Source organism: Salmo salar, chromosome ssa18 (assembly GCF_905237065.1).
Source record: "Salmo salar chromosome ssa18, Ssal_v3.1, whole genome shotgun sequence".
Lineage (NCBI taxonomy): Eukaryota > Metazoa > Chordata > Actinopteri > Salmoniformes > Salmonidae > Salmo > Salmo salar.
This window is the reverse complement of record NC_059459.1, coordinates 82532160-82544929: the sequence shown is the minus strand read 5'-3', so window position 1 is coordinate 82544929 and position 12770 is coordinate 82532160. Positions and strand designations below refer to the sequence as shown.

Below are 12770 nucleotides of genomic sequence, written 5' to 3'. Positions count from 1 at the left end.
ATTGACAGTATAGATGAGAGGATATGCAGAGGCCTCCGTTTGTCTTCCTACAACACTGCTGAAGACATGTTCAGGGTGCTGGAAAACAGATATGGAAACAAGTCTACAATTGCCTTGGAGATAATGGAGGATCTGGAGAAAATTCCTGCTTTAAGGGCAAATCAGCCTAGAAAAGTTATCGACCTGATCCAAACTATAGAGAAGGCCCTGGATGACCTCACGGAGCTTGGAAACACAGGAGCCATCAACAACCCTCTAGTGATCAGATCCATAGAAAGCAAGTTACCTGACGACATCAAGAGAGAGTGACTTGTCTTCATGGTTAATCCGAGGAATAATGTCACACCAGATAATCACTTTGAGAACCTTCTTAAATTCCTGAAAACACAAGAGGAAATTCTTGAAAAACTGGAGCAGCTGGGATTGAGTGAAAGGCCAGAAAAGAGAAATGCTTGCATGGAGAGGAAATATGCGTCCACGCGGTCCACAACGAAAGGAGGCTGTGTTGTGTGTGGTGATGAAAAGCACAGAGAAAATATATTATTTTGCAAGCGTTTCAAGGAACTGAAGCCGGTGGCAAAGTTGGCTGCTGTAGAAAAGCTGGGGGCCTGCAAGAGGTGCTTGGTCTGTCATGGAGAAGATGATGAATGCAAAGAGACATACCTGTGCAGGAACAGAAACTGTAAAAAAGACCACCATTTCTTTCTATGCCTGAAGGGAGACTTCAGGAGGAGTGACTCAGAAAGAAGACAATTCAATGTGAGAAGGCTTACGCGGACTGAGGAGCAGGAAGAATTTGTATCTAAACTCTCCCCAGAGATGGCGGACAAATTCAAGAGAGCGTTCACCAACATCACCGCAAAGACAAACTGTGGTGAAAAGATCCAGCTTGGAGAGATTGTGTCAGGTGCAGTAGAATAATTGCCAGTTATTCTAATGCTGCTCGAGGTAACTGCCAATGCAGGACAAAAAATTGGAACCCTGATCGACTTGGCATCAGACACAAATTATATCACCCACAGAGCTGCCAGGAGATTAAATCTTCGAAGTGAAAACATCACTTTAGTCGTCCATGGAGTTGGGGGGATGGCCATGAAGGTTAAAACCAGAAGATATCTCCTCAGAGTGAGGGTCAAAATGCCTAGAGGCACAGAAAGAGCCCATGAGCTTGTCTGCTATGGTTTGAATGAAATTGCCAACATCCACAGAGTCATCAAACCTGAGCAACTCAAGAAGTTCTTCCCAGAAGTCAGTCTAGGAGATCTGAGGAGACCGGAGAGCATTGAGCTACTGATAAGCCACCGTGAAGGAAGTGGGAGGAAGACTTGCTCCGCAAAGAGTAAAGGTGATTGGAGACCTTGTCTTATGGGAGAGCCCGCTAGGAAAGATTGTTGGTGGATCACATCCAGATCTGTTTGAAGAAGTCGATATGGCCGCGCACAGGTCTGGAACGCACTTTGCTCGATCCATGAGAGCAACCGCTGTCAAGTATCAAGAGATAATTAAAACACAAGAGTTCACAGCTGAAACCAAAAGCACAGTTGCTCGCAGAGAGTTCTTGGATTGGTGGAAATGGGATAGCATTGGAGCAGCTTGCGAACCGAAGTGTGGAGGATGCCGGTGCGGCAATTGTCAACCAGGAGGCAAGGAAATGACTCTGAGTGAGGAAAGGGAGCTGGAGATCATAAGGAAAGGCCTCACGTACATCAAAGCAGATGCTCACAGCGATGAACCGCACTGGGACACAAAATACCCCTGGATTCAAGATCCAAGTTCCCTTCCCTACAACAGGAGTGGGGTTGAAGCCACCTTCTTAAGAACAGAAAAACAACTCAAGAAAGAGCCAGAGTGGAAAATAGCATACACAGCTCAAGTGCATGAAATGGTGGAGAGAAGAGCAGCAAAGAAACTCACCAAAGAGATGATCGCCAGCTGGAAAGGACCAGTATGGTATGTCAGCCACTTGGTGGCGTCAAACCCACACTCTGTCACAACACCTGTGCGACTGGTATGGAACAGCAGCCAGGAGTTTAAAGGGGTCAGCATGAATGACCTGCTGCTGAAAGGGCCTGATGTTCTCAATCCCATCCGAGCAGTACTACTCAGGTTCAGAAGGGGTGTCCATGCTGCTCTTGGCGACATCAGGAAGATGTACAATTCGGTGTGGTTAGAAAACCTGGAGATGCATCTCCACAGATTTCTCTGGAGAAACACTGAGGAGGAAGAGATCGAAGAGTATGCCATCACCAGAGTCAACATTGGCGATCGACCAGCAGGGTGCATTGCACAACTGGCCATGAGAGAGACAGCAAAACTGCCCATGTTCGCTCACCTGGAGGAGGAACGTAGGATCCTTGAAGAGGATGCCTATGTCGATGACATCCTGACTTCCCATAATGACTTACAAAAGCTGGACAAGGACACCAAAGGAGTTGAAGAGATCCTGAGGACAGGCAGATTCTTCCTCAAACCCTGAGTCTGGTCAGGCCAAAGTGGGAGGCAGGAGATCGTACCAGGAGAACAAGGAGCGGTGTCAGGCACAGTACTTATTCTCCCAAACCAGATGAGGAAAGGAGACAATAAAGCCCTTGGAGTTGGATACCTTGTTGAAGAGGACAAACTGTACCTTATGACTTCAATCAATTTCTCAAAGAGGAAAAAGAAGATGAGAGTCGGACAGAATCTCCTTGAAGAAGAGGTGAGAGGGAAAACTCCAAACCCACTGACGAGAAGAGAACTGCTAAGCCAAGTAGCTAGCCAGAATGACCCAATAGGCCTCGTCACACCTGCCAAACAAAAGGGCGCCATTCTTGTCAGAAAGGCGTTTCAAGAAGCTGGAGGCAAAACACGTGGGACAAACCTCTGTCTGAACAATTGTGAGAAGAAGCCATCAAACTGTTTGAGGAGTACACACGTCTTAGCCAAATCACCTTCCACAGAAGCCTCACACCAGTCAACTGGCTTGGTAAACCTTGGGGAATAACATTCTCTGACGGAAGTGAGAAGAGCTATGGAGCTGTAGTGTACTTCAGATGGGAAACCGAGCAAGGCATCCAAGTCAGGTTGGTTGAATCCAAAGCAAAACTCACACCTTTGGACCAAAAGGGGGAGGCAGTGAAAGCTGAAATCTGCGGTGCTGTCTGCGCAGCACGACTTCGAAAGTACATTGAAATACACAGTCATATAGAAATTGAACGATGGCTCCATCTGCTGGACAGTCAAACTGTGGTGGGAGCTATCCAGAGAGACAGTTATGGGTATCAATCTTTCTTCGCGAACAGAGTCGGAGAGATCCAGAAATCCACATCCGTCGAAGACTGGTGGTGGATCCCGGGAGGCCTGAACAGTGCTGACATCATAACAAGAGGGGCAGCCCCGGAAGACCTCCAAGAAGATTCCATGTGGCAAAATGGACCAGCGTTCCTGCGGCAACCCATGGAAGAGTGGCCACAGAAGTCAGCCAAAGAAATTGCAGCTTATGCCAAGGAAGGCATAAACAAACTTCAAAGGAAATGTTTCTCTGCAGCACTGACCAGAGCGCAGGCCAAGAGAAACAAGAATTATATACTTCCTGAAGTGGGAGTTCAGAAGGAAAATCAGAGTGATGCACAGCAAAGCAGGCAAAATAACCCAGATGAACCTAAGACTAAGATCCGAAGACCACCAGCTGGCTCTGCGGTAACAAAACTGATTGACATCAGGAAATTCAGCAGCCTGACCAGGCTGATCCGAGTCACTGCCTGGGTTTGGAGAGCTGCAACGAAATGGAAAGAAGTGTTGACCAAGAATTCAGCCTCAGATAAACCAAAGTGGGAGGAAATTCTTTCAACAAACTGGAAGTCCAGAGGCAAACAAGCTGTACTCACTGTTGGGGAGTGTGAAGATGCACTAAGAGACCTGTTCCTTGCAGCTCAAGAAGGTATAACCTTTCAAGGCACCACTCTCAACAGACTCACTGTTTACAGAGATGAAGAGACTGGGCTCTTGGTTTGTGGAGGGAGGTTCAAGATCTTTGATGAGGACGAGACTGCTGTACCAATTCTACCATATGAGGCATGGATATCCACTCTCCTAGCCCAAGAGGCCCATGATGCAAACCATGAAGAAATAGCAGGTACACTCCTCCGGATTAGGAAGAAAGCCTGGGTGATAAAAGGCCGGAAGCTGGCTAAAAAGAGAGTTGACAACTGTGTGGTGTGCAGAAAGGCTAGGGCCAGAAAGTGCCAACAGATCATGAGTGACCTTCCACCCGAGCGTGTAACAACAGCCAGACCATTTGAGTACACAACAGTGGACTTATTTGGACCATATGAAGTCAAGGACGAGGTGAGAAAGAAAGTCAAGCTCAAGGTGTGGGGAATTGTCTTCTGCTGTATGGCATCCAGAGCTATACACACAGATGTTGTCAGTGACCAGTCAACTGAAGGCTTCTTACTGGCCTACCAAAGATTCACGGCACTGAGAGGGCATCCAAAGAAACTGTGGTCAGATCCTGGAAAGAACTTTGTGGGTGCCAGACCTGCCCTCAAAGAGCTCTACCACTTCCTGGATCAACAAATTACATCTGAGCTTGAAAATGAAGCTTCAAAGCATGGAACAGAGTGGAGCTGGAAGATCCACCCAGCAGACTCCCCTCACAGGAATGGTGCTGCAGAAGCAGCTGTTCGCACTGTGAAGCGGGCCTTGCACAATATGAGAGGCGAAGGACTCTTCACATGGAGTGAGTTTCAAACATTTATGTTCATGGCTGCTAACCTTGCCAATGACAGGCCCATAGATGCCAGGACTCAGAGCCGGGAGGACTGCATAGAATACATCAGCCCTAATTCTCTTCTGCTTGGAAGGACTGGACCTAGGGGAGACTTAGGAAGCTTTGAGTTTGAAGACTACTCCTACAAAAGGTTAAGAGTCATTCAAGCAGAAGTTAACTGGTTCTGGAGGAAGTGGAGTCAGTTGGCTGGACCTAACCTGTTTGTGAGGAGTAAGTGGCACACAAAGCAGCGAAACGTGGCCGTTGGAGACGTCGTCTGGCTTGCAGACCAGAACGCTTTGAGGAGTCAGTATAAGCTTGGTAGGGTCGTCAATGTCAACGCTGACAAGGAGGGCATTGTGAGAGATGCAAATATACGAACCTTCCCAAGTTATCCCATCTCAACTTTGAAGCATGTTTGTGGAGACAAAGCAAAGAAACGTTCAACCAAAATCCCTGCTACAATTCTTCACAGGGACGTCAGGCGTTTGGTTGTGTTATTACCTGTAGAAGAGCAGAAGTAAAGCGATCGAAGATGGAGCCGATGTGACCTCCTTGGGTTCAAGAACCAGGAGATCAAGTGGGAGGTGTTGCGTCAAAAGACAGGTATTCATATTCAAGGCGTTCAGATTTTCAACTGATTTCAAAGATAAAACACCAGCAGGGGGCGAAAGAGTGTATGCATTGTGGAACCCATCATTAGCTTGTGTTTCCCTGGGGAACATATATACTGGTGCACCTTTGTGATAGCAGGTGGTGAAATGTTTGGTGGAAAAGCATTTCACTGGAAGTCCTTCACGGAAGAGGAGACTCTCATCCATACACATTCAGCTCATTTAGGATTCTGGAGACTGAACCGGTTATCAACCTAACTAACTAACTAACTAATGAACTAATTAACTAACTAACTAATTAACTAACTAACTAACTGACTAAAGAAATAAAAGAAGTCAGAAGAAAACTGAGTTGTCCCTTGCGTCCTTCAGTCCTTAAAGGCCTTTTTCAAGTTTGGGCAAAGAGCTGCAGTGTGAACCATACACAACTTGACAGACATAATTGCAAAAGGGTTTTCCAAATGATCAATTAGCCTTTTAAAATGATAAACTTGGATTAGCTAACACAACGTGCCATTGGAACACAGGAGTGATGGTTGCTGATAATGGGCCTCTGTACGCCTATGTCGATATTCCATTAAAAATCAGCCGTTTACAGCAACAAAAGTAATTTACAACATTAACGATGTCTACACTGTATTTCTGATCAATTTGATGTTATTTTATTGAACAAAAAAGTAGCTTTTCTTTCAAAAACAAGGACATTTCTAAGTGACCCCAAACTTTTGAACGGTTAGTGTATATATTTTGACCATGACAGTTTACAATATAAGGTAACGCCAAGTAATTCAGGACCAGTTTATTACTGGCCACCCATTCCAAAACAGACTGCAACTCTTTGTTAATGGTTTCAGTGACTTCATTAGCTGTGGTTGCTGATGTGTATATGGTTTAATCATCAGCATACATGGACACACATGCCTTGTTTAAGTTAATCTTGAGGATACCGTAGGATAGGGGGCGCCACAGCGCATTTTGAAAAAAAATCGTTCCCATTTTCAACGGCCTACTAATCAAACTCAGAAGATAGGGCATGCATATACTTATTATATATGGATAGAAAACACTCTAAAGTTTCTAAAACTGTTTGAATGGTGTCTGTGAGTATAACAGAACTCAAATGGCAGTCAAAACCCCGAGACCGATTGAAACAGGAAGTGGAATTCTGAATTGTGGACTCGACTTCTCATCTTTCCTTATTAATCACACCGTTAACCATGGTTCAGTGAGCACTTCCTATTGCTTCCACTAGATGTCGCCAGTCCTTTCACAGTGGTTTGAGCCTTATAGAGTCAAAACTCAGTGAATGACACGAGTTTGAAATTGGTCACAGGGGATGGGCCATCACCATTATGACGCCGGCGGCCATGTCTGCCCCCACCTTTGGATACGGTTTTAAAGGCCATGACATCATCCCCCTCGAATCTTATTGGCTCTCTTGGTGTTAGAGGCCCTGAAGATTTATTTTATACAACGTTTGACATGTTTGAACGAACCTACATGCGCGAGCATTGCATTTATTCTGAACTTCAGAGCTGCGCTTGGAGAGAGCCATAGGACGCGCTACCAACATCAGGCTAATGGAACGTGAAGTATGGACTTTTTGACCGAAAATACATCTGTTGTGGACCTGGGATGCTTTCTGATGAAGACAACTAAAGGTAGGCGATTATTGACAATATTATACAAGATGAGATGTGACATGCGATTCTTTCCAAGATGGCGCCGAGCTCTGTATATTAGCTAATTTTCTGAGTATCGCATCTCCTTTTATCGCAAAGTGTGATTACCCAGTAAAGTTAATTTAAAATCTGGTATGACGGGTGTTCTCAAGAGATATTCATCTATAAATGTTAGATTGACAATATACATTTAAAAAATCGTTATAGGATAGTAATTTAGGGAAATGTAGCATTGTTTACCGGGACGCTTTTGAGGGGAAATTATGTAGGCAACCTCAGACAGAGATGTAAAATGCTGTTTTTATATATAAATATGACCTTTATTGAACAAAAGAATGCATGCATTGTATAACATGATGTCCTAGGGGTGCCATCTGATGAAGTTTGTAAAAGGTTAGTGCTGCATTTAGCTGTTTTTTGATTATATGTGATGCAAGTGGTTGGTCGGAAAATGGCTATGAAGCTGCTTTTTACGATGGACTCATCTAATATAATCTAATGATTTGCTTTTCCTGTAAAACCTTTTTGAAATCGGACGACGTGGGTCGATTCAGGAGAGGTGTATCTATAAAAAAAAAAAAAATATTATTATTATTTTTTTTTAATTATGATTTTTTTTTAATGCTAATTGGCGATATGATTTTTCGCTGGATTTTGATCCCGCTAACGGGATCAGACGCTGAAGAGGTTTTAATGCCAGTGGCAGGTCATTGGTTAAAATAGAAAAGAGTAGAGGGCCTAGAGAGCTTCCCTGCGGTACACCACGCATTACATGTATAACATTAGAGACGCTTCCATTAAATAAAACCCTTTGAGTTCTATTAGATAGATAGTTCTGAATCCACGATATGGCAGAGGTTGAAAAAGCCATAACACATCTGCTTTCTCAACAACAGGTTATGGTCAATAATATCAAAGGCTGCACTGAAATCTAACAGTTCAGCTCCCACAATCTGCTTATTATCAACTTCTTTCAACCAATCATCAGTCATTTGTGTCAGTGCAGTACATGTTGAGTGCCCTTCTCTATAAGCATGCTGAACGTCTGTTGTTAATTTGTTTATAGAGAAATAGCATTGTATTTGGTTGTACTGTATTTCCAACAGTTTGCTAAGAGCTGGCAGCAAGCTGATAGGCCTGCTGTTAGAACCAGTAAAGGCCGCTTTACCACTCTTGTGTAGCGGAATGACTTTGGCTTCCCTCCAGGCCTGAGGACAAAGACTTTCCTCTAGGCTCAGATTAAAGATATGACAGATAGGAGTGGCTATAGAGTCAGCTACCATCCTCAGCTTTGCATCTAAGTTGTCAATGCCAGGTTTGTCATTAAATAACAGCCTCTTGCTAGGTGATCACAGCTAAACAACAGCCTCTTGCTAGGTGATCACAGCTAAACAACACCTCTTGCTATCACAGCTAAACAACGCCTCTTGCTAGGTGATCACAGCTGCCTTGCTAGGTGATCACAGCTAAACAACAGCCTCTTGCTAGGTGATCACAGCTAAACAACAGCCTCTTGCTATCACAGCTAAACAACGCCTTTGCTAGGTGATCACAGCTAAACAACAGCCTTGCTAGGTGATCACAGCTAAACAACAGCCTCTTGCTAGGTGATCACAGCTAAACAACAGCCTCTTGCTTGTGTTCACAGCTAAACAACAGCCTCTTGCTTGGTGATCACAGCTAAACAACAGCCTCTTGCTAGGTGATCACAGCTAAACAACAGCCTCTTGCTAGGTGATCACTACAAAAACACAGTTAAACAACTTGCTTGGTTGCTAGGTGATCACAGCTAAACAACAGACTCTTGCTTGGTGATCACAAAAACACAGCTAAACAACAGCCTCTTGCTAGGTGATCACAGCTAAACAACAGATTCTTGCTTGGTGATCACAGCTAAACAACAGCCTCTTGCTAGGTGATCACAGCTAAACAACAGCCTCTTGCTAGGTGATCACAGCTAAACAACAGCCTCTTGCTAGGTGATCACAGCTAAACAACAGCCTCTTGCTAGGTGATCACTACAAAAACACAGCTAAACAACAGCCTCTTGCTAGGTGATCACAGCTAAACAACAGCCTCTTGCTAGGTGATCACAGCTAAACAACAGCCTCTTGCTTGGTGATCACAGCTAAACAACAGCCTCTTGCTAGGTGATCACTACAAAAACACAGCCAAACAACAGCCTCTTGCTAGGTGATCACAGCTAAACAACAGCCTCTTGCTAGGTGATCACAGCTAAACAACAGCCTCTTGCTAGGTGATCACAGCTAAACAACAGCCTCTTGCTAGGTGATCACAGCTAAACAACAGCCTCTTGCTAGGTGATCACAGCTAAACAACAGCCTCTTGCTAGGTGATCACAGCTAAACAACAGCCTCTTGCTAGGTGATCACAGCTAAACAACAGCCTCTTGCTTGGTGTTCACAGCTAAATAACAGCCTCTTGCTTGGTGATCACAGCTAAACAACAGTCTCTTGCTAGGTGATCACAGCTAAACAACAGCCTCTTGCTAGGTGATCACTACAAAAACACAGTTAAACAACTTGCTTGGTTGCTAGGTGATCACAGCTAAACAACAGCCTCTTGCTAGGTGATCACTACAAAAACACAGTTAAACAACTTGCTTGGTTGCTAGGTGATCACAGCTAAACAACAGCCTCTTGCTTGGTGATCACTACAAAAACACAGCAAAACAACAGATTCTTGCTTGGTGATCACAGCTAAACAACAGCCTCTTGCTAGGTGATCACAGCTAAACAACAGCCTCTTGCTAGGTGATCACAGCTAAACAACAGCCTCTTGCTTAGTGATCACTACAAAACACAGCTAAACAACAGTCTCTTGCTAGGTGATCACAGCTAAACAACAGCCTCTTGCTAGGTGATCACAGCTAAACAACAGCCTCTTGCTTGGTGATCACAGCTAAACAACAGCCTCTTGCTAGGTGATCACCAGCCAAACAACAGCCTCTTGCTAGGTGATCACAGCTAAACAACAGCCTCTTGCTAGGTGATCACAGCTAAACAACAGCCTCTTGCTAGGTGATCACAGCTAAACAACAGCCTCTTGCTTGGTGATCACAGCTAAACAACAGCCTCTTGCTAGGTGATCACAGCTAAACAACAGCCTCTTGCTAGGTGATCACAGCTAAACAACAGCCTCTTGCTAGGTGATCACAGCTAAACAACAGCCTCTTGCTAGGTGATCACAGCTAAACAACAGCCTCTTGCTAGGTGATCACAGCTAAACAACAGCCTCTTGCTAGGTGATCACAGCTAAACAACAGCCTCTTGCTAGGTGATCACAGCTAAACAACAGTCTCTTGCTAGGTGATCACTGGAATTAAAGGGTAATTACACCCAAAGAGCTAAAATATCTTACATTTTTCCCAGACCTCAAAGTTTGTCTCCTGATGTGGTTTAAGCATTGTTGTGAACTTAGAACATCCAATTGTGTTGTTTTTCTATCAAAAATATGCGATTTTGAGAGCGAAAACCTGTGGAGGAAAAAAAGGAGAAACTAATCGGAGAAAACGGATTTTTTTGGGAAACAACAAAATAGAATCAGAAAAACATGTTATGTTACGCTATGTACCGGTGGAAAAGTGGGTTGTGTGATGTCATTAATGTTATGTTGTTTATTGTTTTTGTCCATGTATGTTTTTTGTTTTTTGTTTATTTAAAAAAAAAACATATAATAATAAATAAAGTTAAAATTAATATTACAAAAAATAAAACCACTGGACACATGTCTTACATTCGAGGAAGTTGTTCAGTGTCTGGGCATAGATGTCAAAGCTCTCTGTGTCCTTGGTGTTGTAGAGAATCTCCATGGCCTCGCCCCGTGGACGGATCATCATACCTACAGTACAACAGAGAGGGTTAGAGGTTAGGGTGTTGTAGAGAATCTCCATGGCCTCGCCCCGTGGACGGATCATCATACCTACAGTACAACAGAGAGGGTTAGAGATTAGGGTGTTGTAGAGAATCTCCATGGCCTCGCCCCGTGGACGGATCATCATACCTACAGTACAACAGAGAGGGTTAGAGGTTAGGGTGTTGTAGAGAATCTGTACCTGAATCTGCACCTGGGATAACGAGGCGGTTCTGGTAGGTGTGTCTGTACCTGGGGTAACGAGGTGATTCTGGTAGGTGTGTGTCTGTACCTGGGGTAATGAGGTGGTTCTGGTAGGTGTGTCTGTACCTGGGGTAACGAGGTGGTTCTGGTAGGTGTGTCTGTACCTGGGGTAATGAGGTGGTTCTGGTAGGTGTGTCTGCACCTGGGGTGACGAGGCGGTCCTGGTAGGTGTGTCTGTACCTGGGGTAACGAGGTGGTTCTGGTAGGTGTGTGTCTGTACCTGGGGTAACGAGGTGGTTCTGGTAGGTGTGTCTGTACCTGGGGTAACGAGGTGATTCTGGTAGGTGTGTCTGTACCTGGGATAACGAGGTGGTTCTGGTAGGTGTGTGTCTGTACCTGGGGTAACGAGGTGGTTCTGGTAGGTGTGTCTGTACCTGGGGTAACGAGGCGGTCCTGGTAGGTGGGTTTATAGTCGTCCAGTGTTAGCAGCATCACGTACATGGTCAGGACGAACATTCCACCCAGGAATATATAGAACACCAGGTAGAACAGCAGGATCAGACCTAGAACACAAAAACACACACCATCAGCTGAAACAGAGCAGTACCTCCTCCTCCATACAGCTAGACTGACCATAACAGCTGAAACAGAGCAGTACCTCCTCCTCCATACAGCTAGACTGACCATAACAGCTGAAACAGAGCAGTACCTTCTCCTCCATACAGCTAGACTGGCCATAACAGCTGAAACAGAGCAGTACCTCCTCCTCCATACAGCTAGACTGACCATAACAGCTGAAACAGAGCAGTACCTTCCCCATACAGCTAGACTGGCCATAACAGCTGAAACAGAGCAGTACCTTCTCCTCCATACAGCTAGACTGACCATAACAGCTGAAACAGAGCAGTACCTTCTCCTCCATACAGCTAGACTGGCCATAACAGCTGAAACAGAGCAGTACCTCCTCCTCCATACAGCTAGACTGACCATAACAGCTGAAACAGAGCAGTACCTTCCCCATACAGCTAGACTGACCATAACAGCTGAAACAGAGCAGTACCTTCTCCTCCATACAGCTAGACTGACCATAACAGCTGAAACAGAGCAGTACCTTCTCCTCCATACAGCTAGACTGGCCATAACAGCTGAAACAGAGCAGTACCTTCTCCATACAGCTAGACTGACCATAACAGCTGAAACAGAGCAGTACCTTCTCCATACAGCTAGACTGACCATAACAGCTGAAACAGAGCAGTACCTTCTCCTCCATACAGCTAGACTGACCATAACAGCTGAAACAGAGCAGTACCTTCTCCTCCATACAGCTAGACTGACCATAACAGCTGAAACAGAGCAGTACCTTCTCCTCCATACAGCTAGACTGACCATAACAGCTGAAACAGAGCAGTACCTTCTCCTCCATACAGCTAGACTGACCATAACAGCTGAAACAGAGCAGTACCTTCTCCTCCATACAGCTAGACTGACCATAACAGCTGAAACAGAGCAGTACCTTCTCCTCCATACAGCTAGACTGACCATAACAGCTGAAACAGAGCAGTACCTTCTCCTCCATACAGCTAGACTGACCATAACAGCTGAAACAGAGCAGTACCTTCTCCATACAGCTAGACTGACCATAACAGC

The 12770-nt window shown here is 44.9% G+C and overlaps 1 protein-coding gene across 2 annotated transcripts in view; it reads right to left on the bottom strand.

Moving 5' to 3' along the window:
* Window positions 1-12770, bottom strand: part of atp1b2a (ATPase Na+/K+ transporting subunit beta 2a) — a 110636-nt gene that overhangs the window by 12681 nt on the left and 85185 nt on the right. For both annotated transcript variants that reach the window (XM_045701712.1, XM_045701713.1), the window contains exons 2-3: window positions 11558-11686; window positions 10803-10907 (exon numbers count right to left, since the gene is read on the bottom strand). In XM_045701712.1, coding sequence (XP_045557668.1) covers window positions 10803-10907; window positions 11558-11686 — 234 coding nt within the window. The remainder of the gene's footprint in view (window positions 1-10802; window positions 10908-11557; window positions 11687-12770) is intronic.